This window comes from Echinops telfairi, unplaced genomic scaffold (genome assembly GCF_000313985.2).
Source record: "Echinops telfairi isolate 266 unplaced genomic scaffold, ASM31398v2 ScPeMD7_7424;HRSCAF=8462, whole genome shotgun sequence".
Lineage (NCBI taxonomy): Eukaryota > Metazoa > Chordata > Mammalia > Afrosoricida > Tenrecidae > Echinops > Echinops telfairi.
Genome location: NW_022111324.1, coordinates 9,988,019 through 10,003,363, shown reverse-complemented (window position 1 = coordinate 10,003,363; position 15,345 = coordinate 9,988,019). Strand labels below are relative to the sequence as shown.

The 15,345-nt window shown below is 43.1% G+C and overlaps 1 protein-coding gene across 4 annotated transcripts in view; it reads left to right on the top strand.

Annotated features, from left to right (window-relative positions):
* Positions 1-15,345, top strand: part of SCYL3 (SCY1 like pseudokinase 3) — a 52,635-nt gene that overhangs the window by 280 nt on the left and 37,010 nt on the right. For 2 of the 4 annotated variants that reach the window (XM_045297889.1, XM_045297887.1), the window contains exons 2-3: positions 1,629-1,714; positions 11,433-11,647. In XM_045297889.1, the coding sequence (XP_045153824.1) occupies positions 11,483-11,647 (165 nt within the window). In that variant the 5' untranslated portion in view covers positions 1,629-1,714; positions 11,433-11,482. Of the gene's footprint in view, positions 1-74; positions 157-1,628; positions 1,715-11,432; positions 11,648-15,345 lie in introns of those variants that run through there. The other 2 variants (XM_045297888.1, XM_004706742.2) reach the window with 2 other exon arrangements.

Sequence of the window (15,345 nt, the reverse complement as noted above, 5' to 3'; positions counted from 1 at the left end):
GCCGGTTGGGCCCTGCTCCGGGCCTGCGCGCGTCCTGCCCTGGCTCTATGGCGAGGGGGTGCGCTCTGATGGCGCGGGCGACCCCGCCCGGGCAGCCCTGGCTGCTGGAGCTGTCTGCGGAAGCCATGGAATCGGCCTCTCCGGGAAGTGTGGAAGGTGAGGGGTCCACCCACGGGCCTCCCTCCCGGCAGAAGGGCCGGCAGACCGGACGCTCCCCCGGGGGGACGGCGTTACAGGAGCCCTAGGGGCCTGGGGTCGCACCTATCCCGGGCAAGCGATTGATCCGAGACGTAGTCCAAGTTCCTGCGGCCCAGCCAGCACTGAACGGCGTTAAGCTTTTTATGTAGCATTAAAGCCAAATACATTGCTCTTGTTAAAAAAACAACAACACGTGAATAGTCTTGAAACTGGTCTTGAATTGAGGGAGTTATTGTGACTGATATTTTTGAGGACCTGTGTGCATATAGACACATAAAATAGTATCTCTTAGCAGAAAGCACACTTAGATATTTTGATCCTTGAAGGCTTCGTTAGATATTGATCAGCTAGCAACGCTGCGCCGAGTTCAATACGGAGAATGTATACGTGAATCAGATCAGACCAAAGGGCTCCCCAGATAGCAGGGACTCTTTGGAGTTCCTTAATCCCGCTGCTATGGGCGAGATCATTACAGTTAACCCCAGGGAGAAGGAGGCGGCTTGGTTGCCCTGCTCTGCTGCTAACAGGAGGGTTGGCAATTGGACCCAGTGGACGATGTGGCGGTAGTCTACTTCCATCAAGATTTCCGCCTGGAAACGCTGGGGGCCAGTTCATATAGACTCTGCCCTGAAGTCAGCTTGCTTGAGTCTGAATCAGCTGACAGTGGGTTTTATCGGAAGAGACCAGATATTTCCCTAGAGAGAAAGATCTTAGTTCAGTATCTGCGTTGCACAGCGTCCTAGACAACCGACATTATGAGTGCCTATGTGGTTTAGAAACTGCTATTGGAGGGAGGATGGAGGAAGCTAGGCACACTTATTATTGTGATTTAGGTGAAAGTTTACAGAGCAGATCATCAGTTTTACATTCCATTTCAGCCCCCTCACTGTACTGTCGCTTACCCCTGTCTGGCTTCCTTTCCTCCTGCTTTCTAACCCCCTGCCCTTGGGCAGGTGCAGCCCTTTTTGACTTAAATGGTTGCTTATTGTAACATAAGGTAAATGGTTGGTAATTCTAACACGGGGTTAGTTCAGTGCCAGACCTGAAAAGTAACTAAGGGCCGTAGTCTGAAGGGTCTATTTGATCTCTGTGTGACCAGTACACCTGGTCTCTTTTTGATGTTGATGTGGATGCAATTCTATTCTACTCAACATTTTCTTATAGGTACCAAAGATGATAAATTCGGCAAAGTGCCTATTTTTTCTGTGGTCTTGAAATGTCTTTTTTGTACTCTCTTATGACTTCCATTCCTTATCAGTTTTACATTTCAGAAAATTCATTTTAGCTGAATTACCATTTTAGCAGCAATGTTTATGTCAACAGTATTTGAACCTCTTTAGATACAGTATTACGAAGTAAAGAATTAAGCATTTAAGATGTTCTTAGATTGTAATCATCAGTGCGATCTTTTTATTTCCTCCCAATAAAAGGCAGAGTTTACCCTGGACATAGAATATAACCCTCAACTCCATCCGTAGACTTCTGTCAACAACCACCATGCTGCCAAAACAATAAGGTATACCGTTTGAGTTCTTTCAAGACACAGAGTCATCCCTTTTTAACATTTAAGTGTTATTCCTTAGGGTCTTAGATTTTAAAAGTTAATTAATAAACAAGCATCCGTGGTGGCACAGAAAGTTAAGCACTGGACTGCTCACTGAAAGTCGGGAGGTTCGAGTCTGTCCAGAGATACCTCCAAAGAAAGTCCTGGCAATCCATCTCTGAAAAATCAATCCCTGAAAACCCTTTGTAGCACAGTTCTATTCTGACATACATGGGGCCACCAGGAGTTGGAATTGACTTGATGGCCACTGGTTAGAGCAAAATTAGAGTGCTGAGCAAAACTGTCTGTTTTAATGTCTTTCAAAGCTTTCATGTGCACATGAATTAATGGTGTTGGCAAAGAATACTGAAAGTGCCACGGACTGCCAGAAGAACAAGCAAATCTATCCTGGAGGAAATACAGCTAGGATATTCTTTAGAAGCAAATATGGTAAGACACACCAGTCCCAGGAGAAGGATGTAGTGCTTATAAAGTGGAGAGTCAGTAAAAAAGAGGAAGAATCATGGCTACAACAGTGGATTCAAACCTAGCAAGTGTGCAAGGACTCGGGTGTACTCTGTTTTTTCTGTTGTGCATGGGCTCTCTGTGAGTCGGAGCTGACTCACAGCAAAGGTTTCCTACGATACTGGTTAGAAACTCGTAATGTTTAGCCGGAGGTTAATGGGTGTTGTAAGGCCTACAGGTCCCACAAAGAAAAATTTAGAAATGGTGAAGTACCCATTGTCAATCTAGCCAGAGCATTGCTCCTGAGTCTTGGTCCCCATCTCTTTTCCTCTGAGATCTCATAACTAATAAACAGTGTAATTTTCTGCCAAGATTTTCATTAACTTGTTCTCAGTTTTCCTCTTGGGGTATGTTGATTTTAGAAAGCTCTATTTTATAGTCAAGAAAGAAGGATGTTAGATTAACCAAGTATACAGAAGAGGTAGTGTTTTAGGAATGGTATTAAGGACATATGGCATAGTGGTTACATGTTAAGCTCCATACTATGAGGTCATTAGTTCAAAACCACAAGTTGCCCCACAGGAGAAAGATGAGGCTTCCTACTCCCATAGTTCCTGTCTTGTAAAGCTACAGAGGCTGTTCTAGTGTGTCTTGTAGGGCCACTCGGAGTCAGATTGACATGATGGCAGCGAGAGTTTTAATTGAGGACATGGAAATATGAGTGCATGCCTGCATTGCATTACAGAAAAAGCTTGTCCATGTTGTCAAGGGTACTAAGTCTACAAAATGCTTGGAAGAAAATTCAGATTTTAAAGATGTCAAGATTTCCTCCTTGCCTTCAGGATAACATCCAAAACCCTGTAATTCTCTTCATAGTTTGACCCCCATTTACCTCCAACCTCATCTTTCATCTTTACATTCATCATCCATCCATAAGAACCTTCTTTAGTTTCTTCAGTGTATCTTACTGTGTTTCATTCCGGGATTTTGCACACCCTGTGTTCGTTCCCTCAAAGAGCCCAGGTGGCATGGTGGATTACTCACTGGGCGGCCAGCAGCAAGGCCAGTAGTCAAAATCACCAGCTGCTCCGTGGGAGAACGGCTTTCTGTTCCTGTAAAGACTCACAGCCTCGGAAACCTAAAGGGGCAGCTCTGCTCTCTTTAAGGTCACTGAATCAGAATTGGCTCAGTGGCAGTAAGTTTGGGGTTTGTTTGTTTTTTTTGGTGTTCCCTCAGCTTCAGACTCTCAACAGATTTTGATTCCACTGTCTCATGTTTCCCGCTGGCTTGTTGCAGAATTTTCCTTTTATTCCTGTCTCTTAAGTTAGAATCTATAAGTAATTTCCACCAGAGTGTAAGCTTCATAAGTGGGCCTTTTGTAAGATTATGTCTCCAGCAACTAACACAATAGCCTGATTAGTTGATTCGTATAGATAATTTTTTTTAATTGTCCTTTAGGTGAACATTTAGACGGCAGGTTAATTTTTCATTCAGTAGTTCATACAAAGACTGTGCTGTGACAATGATTGCAGTCCTTGTCTTCGTCCACCCCTCCCCAGTGTGTCAGCTCTCTCCCTATTTCCTCCCCGGCTTCCCTATTTGTTTATCTGAGGGCAATGTTTTCTGTCTTTATTTTTTTAAGTTTGAATTTTGTTCGACATCTTTTACCCCTTCTGATGGTGCTAGGGATGGGCATCTGTTGTGGTCTAGCTAGGTCAGAGTGGTCTGTCTGAGCTGGGCACCATTTAGTTCTTCTGGTCTCAAGTTAGAGGTTAGAGAAGACGGTGGTTCATGTGGGTCTTTAGCCCTTTAGACTATAGTCTATGAATTCCTGAGTCTTCATTTTTCTTTGCTCTCATCTATTCACAACATAGCCCCCTGTCCATGAGTCCGTTTTGACTCATAGCTACCTCATAAGAGTAGAACTGCCCCTGCAGGTTTCTGAGACTATAAATTTACAGGGTCTTAGAAAGCCTCATCATTCTCCTGACAAGCAGCTGGTGATGTTGAATTGATGCTTTTGAACTGCTGACCTGGTTAGTAGCACAACTCATAACCCACTGTTTGACCAGGTTCCAGCTTGTTTGCTCTAGGCAGGAGGAAACCAATAGTGGCGAAGTATCCACTGCCATATCTATCTGTGTTTGGGGTATACTCCCATAAGACCTTCCTCTCCTATTTAGCATACTGTTTACCCATACATCTACTCACAAGTTAGTGTTGTTATTGCTATTGTAGGGTTATATGTACTTGTGATAGCATTGCCCTTAGTTGTCTGTCTTTGCCCACCTGTCAGTGTCTTCGACTTGACTGTGTAGTGCTGCCTTCCTCATACTGTGTTTCCTGTCTTTTCACCAGAATTAACTCTTTTAAAAAAAAATCATTTTATTGGGGCGCTTATACCTCTTATAACAATTTGTACATATGTTGCCATCATCATTTTCTAAACATTTACTTTCTATTTGAGCCATTGGTATCAGCTCCTCTTTCCCCCACCCTCTTGTAACCCCTTGATAAATGATATTATTGTTTGCATATCTGTTTCCCTTCACCCATGTTTCTGTTCTTCATCCCCCTGGGAGGGAGGGGGGAGGGGGGCTATACATTGATCATTGGGATCAGTTCCCCCTTCCTCCCCACTAACCCCCTCATCTTCTCTCTGCTCTCAGAATTAACTCTTGTCTACTCTCTAATTAGAGATTCTCTCCCCCTCTCTAACCTCTCTCTGGTAACCACCAAAGAATGTTTCATTCTATGTAGAAACTTTTTCTTGGCTTTTTGATAGTAGTAGTCTCATACAGTATCTGCCCTTTCCAATTTGACTTAATTGCACGGTGTATAATGTCATCTAGATTAAGCCAAGTTGTGGGATGTTTCGCAGATTCATGATTATTGTGTAGTAGTCCATTGTGTGAATGCACCCTGTTCACTTGTTTTGTTGATGGACACTTAGTTTATGTTGCAATGAACATGGGTATGCATATGTGGATTCATGCCATAGCCCTTAGATCTCTATGTATTGCTTTCACACAAAAATTCACTGCCATTGAGTCAATTCTGACTCACAGCGACCCTCCAGGGCAGACTAGCACTGCCCCGTGGGTTCCCCAGACTGTAACTCTTCACAGGAGTAAGAGAGCCTCATCTCCTAGGTACTGCGCAGTCATGGGAGATTTCTGTTCCCAGCTGTTTAAGGAAGTGCTGGGTTTTCCATAAGGTTGTGCCACTTTGTGGTCCCACCAACAGTGTGGGAGAGTTCCAGTCTTCCCACAGCCTCGTTGGCATTTATTGGCTTTGGTTTTTAAAATCAGGGTCATTGTTGTTGATGTGAGATGGTATTACATTTTAGTGTTGATTTACATTTCTCTACTGGCTAATGATTTTGAGCATCTTTTCATGTATTCGTTAGCTACCTGAATATTTTATTTGGTGAATTGTCTGGACCTTTGCCCATTTTTAATTGAATTATTTGGTTGGGGTTTTTCTGGTGTTGGGTTTATAAGTGTAGCAGTTTGTCCCTGGTGGATATGTGTTAGCCAATATTCTGGTCCTAGTCTGTGGGCTTTCTTTTTCACTTTGTGTGGAAAGGCTTTTGATGAGTATGTTAAGTATTCTTTTTTCAGAGTAACAACCTGTAACTTATTCCTCTAGTCTGACAGGTTTTTCAGGTAAAATGAGCTCAAGAATAATTTTCCTCTTAATGAAATGACATTTCATTTGGTGCCAAAGACCATAGACCCACTCAAGCTGCCTCAGGTTACGAACGCTGATTGGAAGGTTGTCAGTGAGGCAGTGAGGGAAGTTAATCTGAAGCTGGGCTTCCTATGGGGTTTGTTACCAGTAAGGGTGCTAGGGTTTCAACGTGAGCCTCCCTACTCAGCAAGGCATGTTGCTCTCTGGGCAGACCCCGCAACTCCTCCAACAGGAGAATCAACAATAGTAACTGTCTTAGTAATCCTGTCTCAACATTAACTTTTTGTAGAAGCAAGTAGAAAGGTGAATGTTAGAGATTCTTGGCACTTTTTAGTGCTTTATATTTTTTCTGGGGGTGGAGACTTTTATTCTTTTTTAAAAAAATCATTTTATTAAGGGCACAACTCTTATCACAATCCATACATACATCAATTGTGTAAAGCAAGCACATTTGTACATTCATTGCCCTCATCATTCTCAAAACATTTCCTCTCCACTTAAGCCTCTGGCATCAGGTCCACATTTATTTCCCCTCCCTCCCCACTCCCCACTCCCTCATGAGCCCTTGATAATTTATAAATTATTATTTTGTCATATTTTGCCCTGTCCGACGTCTCCCTTCACCCACTTTTCTGTTGTCCGTCTCTCAGGGAGGAGGTCACTTGTAGATCCTTGTAATCAGTTCCCCCTTTCCAGCCCACTCTACCTTCACCCTCCCCGTATCTCCACTCACACCACTGGTCCTGAAGGGATCATCCGCCCTGGATTCCCTGTGTTTCCAGTTCCTATCTATACCAGTGTACATCCTCTGGTCTAGCCAGACTAGCAAGGTCGAATTCAGATCATTATAATTTTGGCGGAGGAAGCATTAGGAACTAGAGGAAAGTTGTATTTTTCATCATTGCTACATTGCACCCTAGCTGGCTCATCTCCTCCCCGAGACCCCCTCTGTAAGGGGATCTCCAGTGGCCTACAAATGGGCTTTGGGTCTCCAGTCCTCACCCCCCCAGCCCCCCCCATTCACTATGGTAAGATTTTTTGTTCTGATGATGCCTTATACCTGGGGACTTTTATTCTTAAAGGAGATAAATTACTAAGTAGATAGGGGATTTACTGCAAAAAAAAAAAAAAAGACTTAGTTCTTAGCCTCAGAAACGATCTTAGATTTTGAAAAACTTAGTGTGAGTTTGGTTTTTTTGGATACACACACGGACTTGTGCCCATACTATCTATAGTCCAACATTGCAAACCTCTGTTAACCTCCCTGGCGGTATTCCCTAGTGTGGCTCGGGGTAAATGTTAACTGTCAGAAGTGGTAACCCAAGCCACACTCGGGATTCCACTGCAGAGATTACACTGCAATCTGACTTCCTCGTTCGTTCTGTTCCGTTCTCTGCGTGCAGCATCGCCGCATGGGGAGGAACTGGGCCGGAAACTCAAAAGTGCAAGTCTAAAAGAGACATAAGCATACCCGAACAGTGATACAGTGTAACCTGTGAGGATTACATTGTATCAAAGCAAATCGCCTCAGATTTGTCCCTAGATCAGTCACCAGCCTGCCCTTTTACTGTCATTTGGAAAAATTTTTGCCTGGAAATTTTTGTCCATGGTTTCAAAAAAGTGTCACCTTAGCACAAAAGGGAGTTTTAGACCAGAAAAATGACAGCGAGAGTGACTTAGAATTACTCGCAGAATTGAGCAACAGCGGTTCATGGGAAGTTCATCATCCGACACTGACACTGATCAGGTAAGTGACGACAGTGACGAGTCCGCACCTGAGCTGAGCGAAGTGCGAACTTGGTGTTCTATTGTCTGCGGTACGGATCAGGCAGCTCCCCCAAGATTCCCGTTTAATGGAGCACCTGGTCTGAAAGTAGATGTTGACCACACCAACCCTTTGGCATACCTGCAATTACTTCTGACCGGTGAGGTCATTGAAAAAATCGTTCCAGGGACACACCGGTACGAAGAGCAACAATCCGCTACTCTGCTCCATAAGTTTTCACGAAGCGGAACGTGGAACCAGTGACCAAAGATGGCATGTGGGAATTTCTGGGCCTCATCATACTTCAGGGAGTAGTGGGGAAACCCCTACGGAGATGGTATTGGACCACCAATAAACTACTTGCAACACCATTTTTCAGCACCGTTGTGTCAGAATACAGATTTTCCCAGATTATGAAATTTTTTCACTTCACAAACAATGAAGAATTTGATGAAACTACTCATCCTGCATCAAAACTAAAGAAAATTTGGGAAGTATCGCAAATGATTGGAAAGAATTTCCAGCAGACCTATGTGCCAGAAAGAGACATCGGCATAGATGAAAGTCTAGTGGTCTATAAGGGACGGCTCAGCTGGATACAATACATTGCATCAAAAAGAGCATGATTTGGCATAAAATCCTATATGCTCTGTGAATCGTCAACTGGCTACATCTGGAATTTGGTCATATACACTAGAAAAGGCACAAAATTCAATCCAAAGTACAGCAACTATGGCTAACAACTGACAACTTTTGTACATCCCCTGAACGTTATGAGTTTCTTATAAAAAACAAAACCAATGCCTATGGAACCGTCAGGGCTAACCGGCGTGACGTGCCAGCAATGTTTGGCAAGAAGCAGCTAAAAACTGGAGAAACGGTTGCCTGGCAGAAAGGCAAGGTGATGGCACTGCGATGGCGTGACAAGAAAGATGTGTGCCTACTCAGTACAGTTCATGATACCGCAACTGTTATGGAACGCACGGAAGGTGGGAAAGAAGCCATGAAGCCACAAGTAGTGATGGACTGCAATAAAACCAGGGGAGGTACTGACAGCGCCGACCAAGCACTTACATTCTACCCAGCAATGCGGAAACGGCAAACGAAATACTACAAGAAGAGCTCAGGTATCCTCTCGAGCAATGCTTGTGGAATGCCTGCATTTTGCACAGAGCAAAGAGTGACAGGCCTTTGGTTCGTTCTGACTTCATTTGGCAAGTTGCTGAACGGATCTTTGTGAACCACCACACACCGTCAATGGCTGTGAATAGACCTGGACGTCGCGCTGTTGACGTTGTCAACCCAGAACGCCTGACTGGTCGTCACTTCATGGATTATATCCCACCAGCCGAAAAAAGTCAGCACCTACGAGGATGTGTGTGGTTTGTTGCTCAAAGCGAGATGGCAGTGGACAGAATAAGAAAGCAAGCCAGGTTCCATGGTCCTGATTGTCACATCGGAGTTTGTGCAGCCCCATGTTTCAAAATTTTTCACACCCGGAATTTTTATTGAATACACCCTTGATGTTGCACCCTTTTTGAAAAATTGCAGTGTTTTTTATTTGATTACATTATTGAAAAACTTATGTTATTTTTATATTTATTATATTATAATTTATGATTTTGTGTATTAAAGTTTATCATACCTGGAATGTCTACTGGAGAGATTAAAATGAGTAATTTCTTAAGAATTACAGGCCAACAATATAAAACAACAAATATTATGCAAAACAATGTACTGCTTTGGGTACAAAATTACATAATTAGACCTCCAGGGAGGTTAATATTTTGCACATGTCTATCCAATCTTTGTGTGTATGTATTTTTAAAACAACTTTACTGTTGTTTGACATATGATTGGCATACATAAAATACATCATTTAATTGACAAAAATGTTTGTATAACTGACATAAAAATATTAAATAGAACCTATTGGAAGTGTACAATTTTACACATGTTGGTGTTTGTAATTGTTCATCATGATCATAGTCAACATACCCACAGCCCAAGAATGTCTACATGCCCTTTGTGATGCTTCCCTCACTCGGGGCCTTTCTTCCTGCTCCACTACACATCACCCATCCCAGGCGACCCCCGATGTGTTCTCGTGGTACTGATTAATGTGTGTCAGCTTGCTAGGTATGATGTAGCTACCCTTCATTTTGTCGTCTGGTGTAGTGGGACTTTCTTGGGGTTGTGGGGTACATCCAACATATATGGAGGTTTTGGCAAAACGCTCTCAGTCTTGCACATAACTTGTCATCATTTGACCTCTGTTTTTTGTGATGTGAGCTGGTAGTGTGCCTCTAACCCGCAGATTTTGGGTTCGTCACTCTCTGCAACCACAGAGTCAGAAGAAGCCTCCAGCTTGACTGCTGACCTACAAATTTGGAACTTAGCCTGCCTCTACAACTTTGTGATAAATTTGCGTGAAATCAATCTGTGTATACAGCCACGTGCTACATAACAACCATTCAGGCAACATCCGGCCACATATACATACCATATAATACAGTTTGGACAGCCTAATCTAAGAGTGGGATGTAGCTGATGTAACAGCTTCTTGCATGTAACATGTCGATCTCCTGTCTGCAGTAGGAAAGCGCACATTTTTCTCATGCTTATTGTTTTTATTTCTCTGTGTCTTAAGAGTTTTACTGCACTTTATAGGAGCTATTTGTTTACTTGTTTCTCATTTGTTATCCAACTTGTCCAAATTGTGTTTTCCTTTTGAATTGTAAATTACTGTGTTAGTCTGGGTAGACTAGAGAAACAAATCCATTGCCACACCTACGTGTATAAGTAATTTACAATTGAGAAACACATGCAATGAAGCCAAATGCAGGACAATCACAAGCCAGTGGGTAGAATGTCTTTGGGTTCAGTGGCATTGTAAGCATCTCGGTGCTGGCAGGGGTCTCTCTCTGGCTTCTCTGGCTTATGAGGTCTGGTTGTGTCCATGTGGCTTGTCTTCTGCAATGTCTCCCAGGGAGTAGCAGAGAGAGAAAGAGGTCTTCCTCCTCCAAGGAGGAAGTACCAGATTTCCCAGAACTCTCAGGAGAAGGCCATGCCCACACAGAAGTCTCATTGACTACCTCCAGATTGACAGCCTAGACTCCACCCCTACACTCTCAATCCTTAAATTGATACCAGATTAGGTGACTACCACAGTTACTTTAAGTTATGGTTTTCTTTTGAATTTTAAGCTAGTTTATTCAAATGTTTGTGGGAAAGTGGAATTAAAGATACTGGAATGTGTTTTCCACCTATTTTTTGAAGCCTCTTCATGTAGAAGTTTCAGCATTTTTAAAGTTTTGCTTCATTTTCCTTTGTAGGCAGGATATATGAGTAGGTTAAAAAATCCACTGCCATCGAGTCAATTCTGACCCAATGTGACCCTGCAGGACCAAGTCAAACTGCCCCTTTGGCTTTACAGGACTTTAAAGTGAATGGGTTAGGAAAGGTAGAGGTGAGTTCATGAGTGAGTGAGAAGTGTGTGTGTGAGAGAGAGAAAGATAAAGAGACACACAGAGACAGGAACTGCATGTGGTATTTGGTTAAGTGCGTTTTCTCTGGTGTTGTCACTTGTTACTTGGCAAACATTGCTGATACCTCGCTGAGCATTTACCATTTTTATTGTCAAATGCCTGGTTTATAAAGAATGCAGAAATTGATAGATTAAATGCTTATGCATGGCTGTATCTTGACTATGTCTTGCTAATGCTGTAGGTAGATTTAATGTTTGCAATTATTTGTATTTTCTTTCAGGTCTGCTTAGCATTGTAGAAGAGCTGCAGTACAGCCTCACTGCATAAGGAATGGGATCAGAGAATAGTGCTTTAAAAAGCTATACATTGAGAGAACCACCATTTACCTTACCTTCTGGACTTGCTGTTTATCCAGCTGTACTGCAAGATGGAAAATTTGCTTCAGTGTTTGTATATAAGAGAGAAAACGAAGACAAAGTTAATAAAGCTGCCAAGGTACTGTACGTAATAGGTGACTGCTGAGCCACAGTGGTGCTGTCTACTACTACAAGGTTGATGGTTCAAAACCACCAGTTGGTCTTTGGGAGAAAGATGAGCCTGTCTGCTCCCATAAAGATTTACAGCCTCAGGAACCCTGTGCTGGGTTGCTTTGAGTCAAACTTGATTTGATGGCAGAGGGTTTGTTTGTTTGATAGTATCTCTCACTATCCTGTTTTCTTTTTAAAATGTTCACAGTCAGCAAGGTAAAAGTAGGCAAGGCCATAGGAATGCTATTCTTCCTTAAGACTTTAAAAACACCATTTTCTTTTCTGGGAGTATCTCCAATTTATATGACATGGTCAATTACTAAAACTGTAACCCAAATGTGTCATAAAATTCTGTGGTGGCTTTTATCATTATTTATTCATTTAAATTTTTGTTATTGTTGAGACTTTAGTCAACAAATCACCCCAATTCAGTCATCTCTGCATGCACACGTCAGTGACATTGGTTGCGATTTTTGAATGGTACAACAGTCTCCCTCTCCGTGTCCGAGTGTGCCTGTCCCAGTGACATGGACTCCCTGTCCCGAAGCTGCTGTTGTCGCTCTGGTCCCATGTCCTGGTCTGTGGTTCTTTAAAGACCATAATGCCCAGCACATGAGCAGTAGCCCCAACATTGCAAAGGTGGTGGAGGAAGAGCCAAGAAAAAAGATCCTGTTGGTTCCAGAAAAGGCAAAGGCTTATCAGGTCCTCAGTGCCACCCGGGCAAAGCAGGCACTGTGGGAAAAGCAGCAGCAGATACCACTGAAAAAGGTTCCAGTGTCAGCGACTTGAATCGTCCCTGCTTGATTCCCGGCCACAGCAGTGGAGCAGGGTCCAAGTTAGATGGCTAGAGAGGAAGTGCCCACGGACGCTCTTTGACCTTTGATGTGCGCATCCCAAGGCTCAGCGGCGTGAGTTTTCTGGTGAAGAAGGCCTTCACGAGACTGCGTGAAGAAGATTTTCAGTGATGTCTTTGATCCCATAGTGATCACAGTGATCCCTGTATGGCATGAGTGCTACAAATGTGTATGGTGGTGCCTTATGCGACGTAGGGGTTTCCAAATCTGTAGGCTGTGGGGAACTCATCCTGAAACACGGACAAGCCAAGGTCAAAAATAAGACCATCCTGCTAACAGAAGCACAATTATTGAGGAGCACCTGGGGAAGTTTGGTGCCATTTACAGGGGAGATCTCAAAGAGATTCTGTTTCTATGCCTTCAGAAATGAGAGGGGAGAGGCAGTGGGTGGTGTGCACCGCAGGAGCCTCTCTTCTCCCAAGGAGAAATCCAGTGGTTTCCACGCAGCCACCGCTCCCTGTCAGATCATCAAAGGACTTTGAAGGTGATAAGGTTGCTTTGTAAAAGAAGTTTATTAAATATATAGCTTTGAAGAAAAAGAAATACCCCCCCTCCTTTTTTTAAGGTACCCCTTCTTATTCGGGTGCTCAAGTCATCTTCAAAAAAACTTCCCCAAAGTCCAGTATAGTTGTGTTAATTGCTATATATTTACACAGATAACACAAAAATTTGCTTCTTTAAAAAAAATTATTTATTGGGGGACTCATCACAATGCATACATACATTGATTCAAGTACATTTGTTGCCATCATCATTTTCAAAACATTATCTTTGTACTTGAGCCCTTGATATCAGGGCTCCTCATTTTTCCCCCTCCCTCCCTCACAAACCCTTGATAATTTATAAATTATTATCTTTCACTGACTGATGTCTCCCTTCACCCACTTTTCTGTTGTCCATCCCCCAGAGGGGATTATATGTAAATCATTGTGATCAGTTCCCCTTTTTCCCCCCACTTTCCCCTTACCCTCCTGATAACGCTACTCTCATTATTGGTCCTCAGGGGTTTATCTGTCCTGGGTTCCCTGTGTTTCCAGCTCTTATCTATACCCATGTAACATGGTCTATTCTAGCCAGATTTGTAAGGTAGAATTGGGGTCATGTTAGTGGTGGGCAGTGGGAGGTGGTGGTAGGGGAGCATTAAAAAACTAGGGCAGTGGTTCTCAGCCTTCTTAATGCCGTGACCTTTTAATACAGTTCCTCATGTGGTGACCCCCTAACCATAAAATTATTTTCGTTGCTACTTTATAACTGTAATTTTGCTACTGTTATGAATTTAGTGACCCCTGTGAAAGGGTCCTTCAACCTCCAAAGCGGTCACAACGCACAGATTGAGAACCACTGAACTAGAGGAAAGTTGTATGTACCATCGGTGCTATACTGCACCCTGACTGTCTTGTCCCTTCCTTGTGACCCTTCTGTAAGGGGATGTCCAATTGTCTACAGATGGGCTTTGGGTCTCCATTCCATACTCCCCCTCATTCACATTGATAGGATTTTTTGTTCTGGGTCTTTGATGCCTGATACCTGATCCCATCAATACCTCATGATCACACAGGCTGGTGTGATTCTTCTATGTGGATGTTGTTGCTTCTCAGCTAAATGGCCACTTGTCTTCAGGCCTTTAAGGCCCCAGATTCTATATCTTTTGATAGCTGGGCCCCATCAGCTTTTTTCACATTTGCTATGCACCCATTTTGTCTTGAGCGATTGTGTCAGATATGCTACTTTTATTACACAAATAATGCATGTTGTTTTTAGGTGCTGGCAAGTCAGTTCCAACCCATAGCGACCCTTTATACAACAGAAGCTGCCTGGTCCTGTGCTGTCCTCACAATCGTTATGCATAAGCTCCTTATGCAGCCACTCTATCCATCCAGCTCTTTGAAGGCCTTGCTTTTCTTCACTGCCCCTCTACTTGACCACACGTGATGTCCTTGCCCAGGACTGGTCTGCTCTGATAATATGTCCGAAGTATATGAGTGTGCATTATATGAAATTTGCATAGTGTGCTTACAAAAATGCCAAGGGTGGTATAATCATTCGGGTGGCAAAAACATATAGCTTGTGAGTTACTTGTGTAAAAATGTGGTAATGCTGCCCTGTGTACAATAGCAAGCAAACAGGCACGCCAAAAAAAAAAAAAGTCAAGTCATTTCCTAGTCATAGTGACCCTGTTGACCAGAACAGCACAGCTCCCAAGGGTTTCCAAGGCTGAAATCTTTATGGAAGCAGCCAAACACTTCTTTGTCCTGTGGAGTGGCGAGTGGGTTTGAATCACTCTCTTTCGATTCGCTGTTCAATGCTTAACCCACTGTGCCACACTATAGTAGGTTGGATTTAGTGTGTGTATTTTGCTATCGTCAGGATCTGTGTTACTGAGTCTCTTATACCAACCATAAGTGTGGATTTCTCTAAATGATTTTTTAGTCTTTTTTAAAGGATTATAAAGGCTATACTAGTAGTAGAATTTTGACATTTCATCAGTCACACCAGTTCACTATTTGAAGTTATGTCTCAGTTCGGTTATGAAAGTAACAGTCCTGTGATAATTCCTTGGAGCCCTGGTTGCGTAGTTTTGGGTTGCTAACTTCAAGGTCAACAGTTTGAAACCACTAACCACCCCTTGGGAGAAAGATGAGGCTTTCTAGTCCCATAAAGAATGAACAGTCTCACAGCCTCACAGGGGCAGTTCTACTCTGTCCTATAGGTTGCTGTCAGTGGGAATCAACTCAATGGACGTGAGTTTGGTTTGGTTTTTCTATGATGCTTCCCAAGTAGCAATTCTTTCAGGAAGCATTTCTCAGTAATG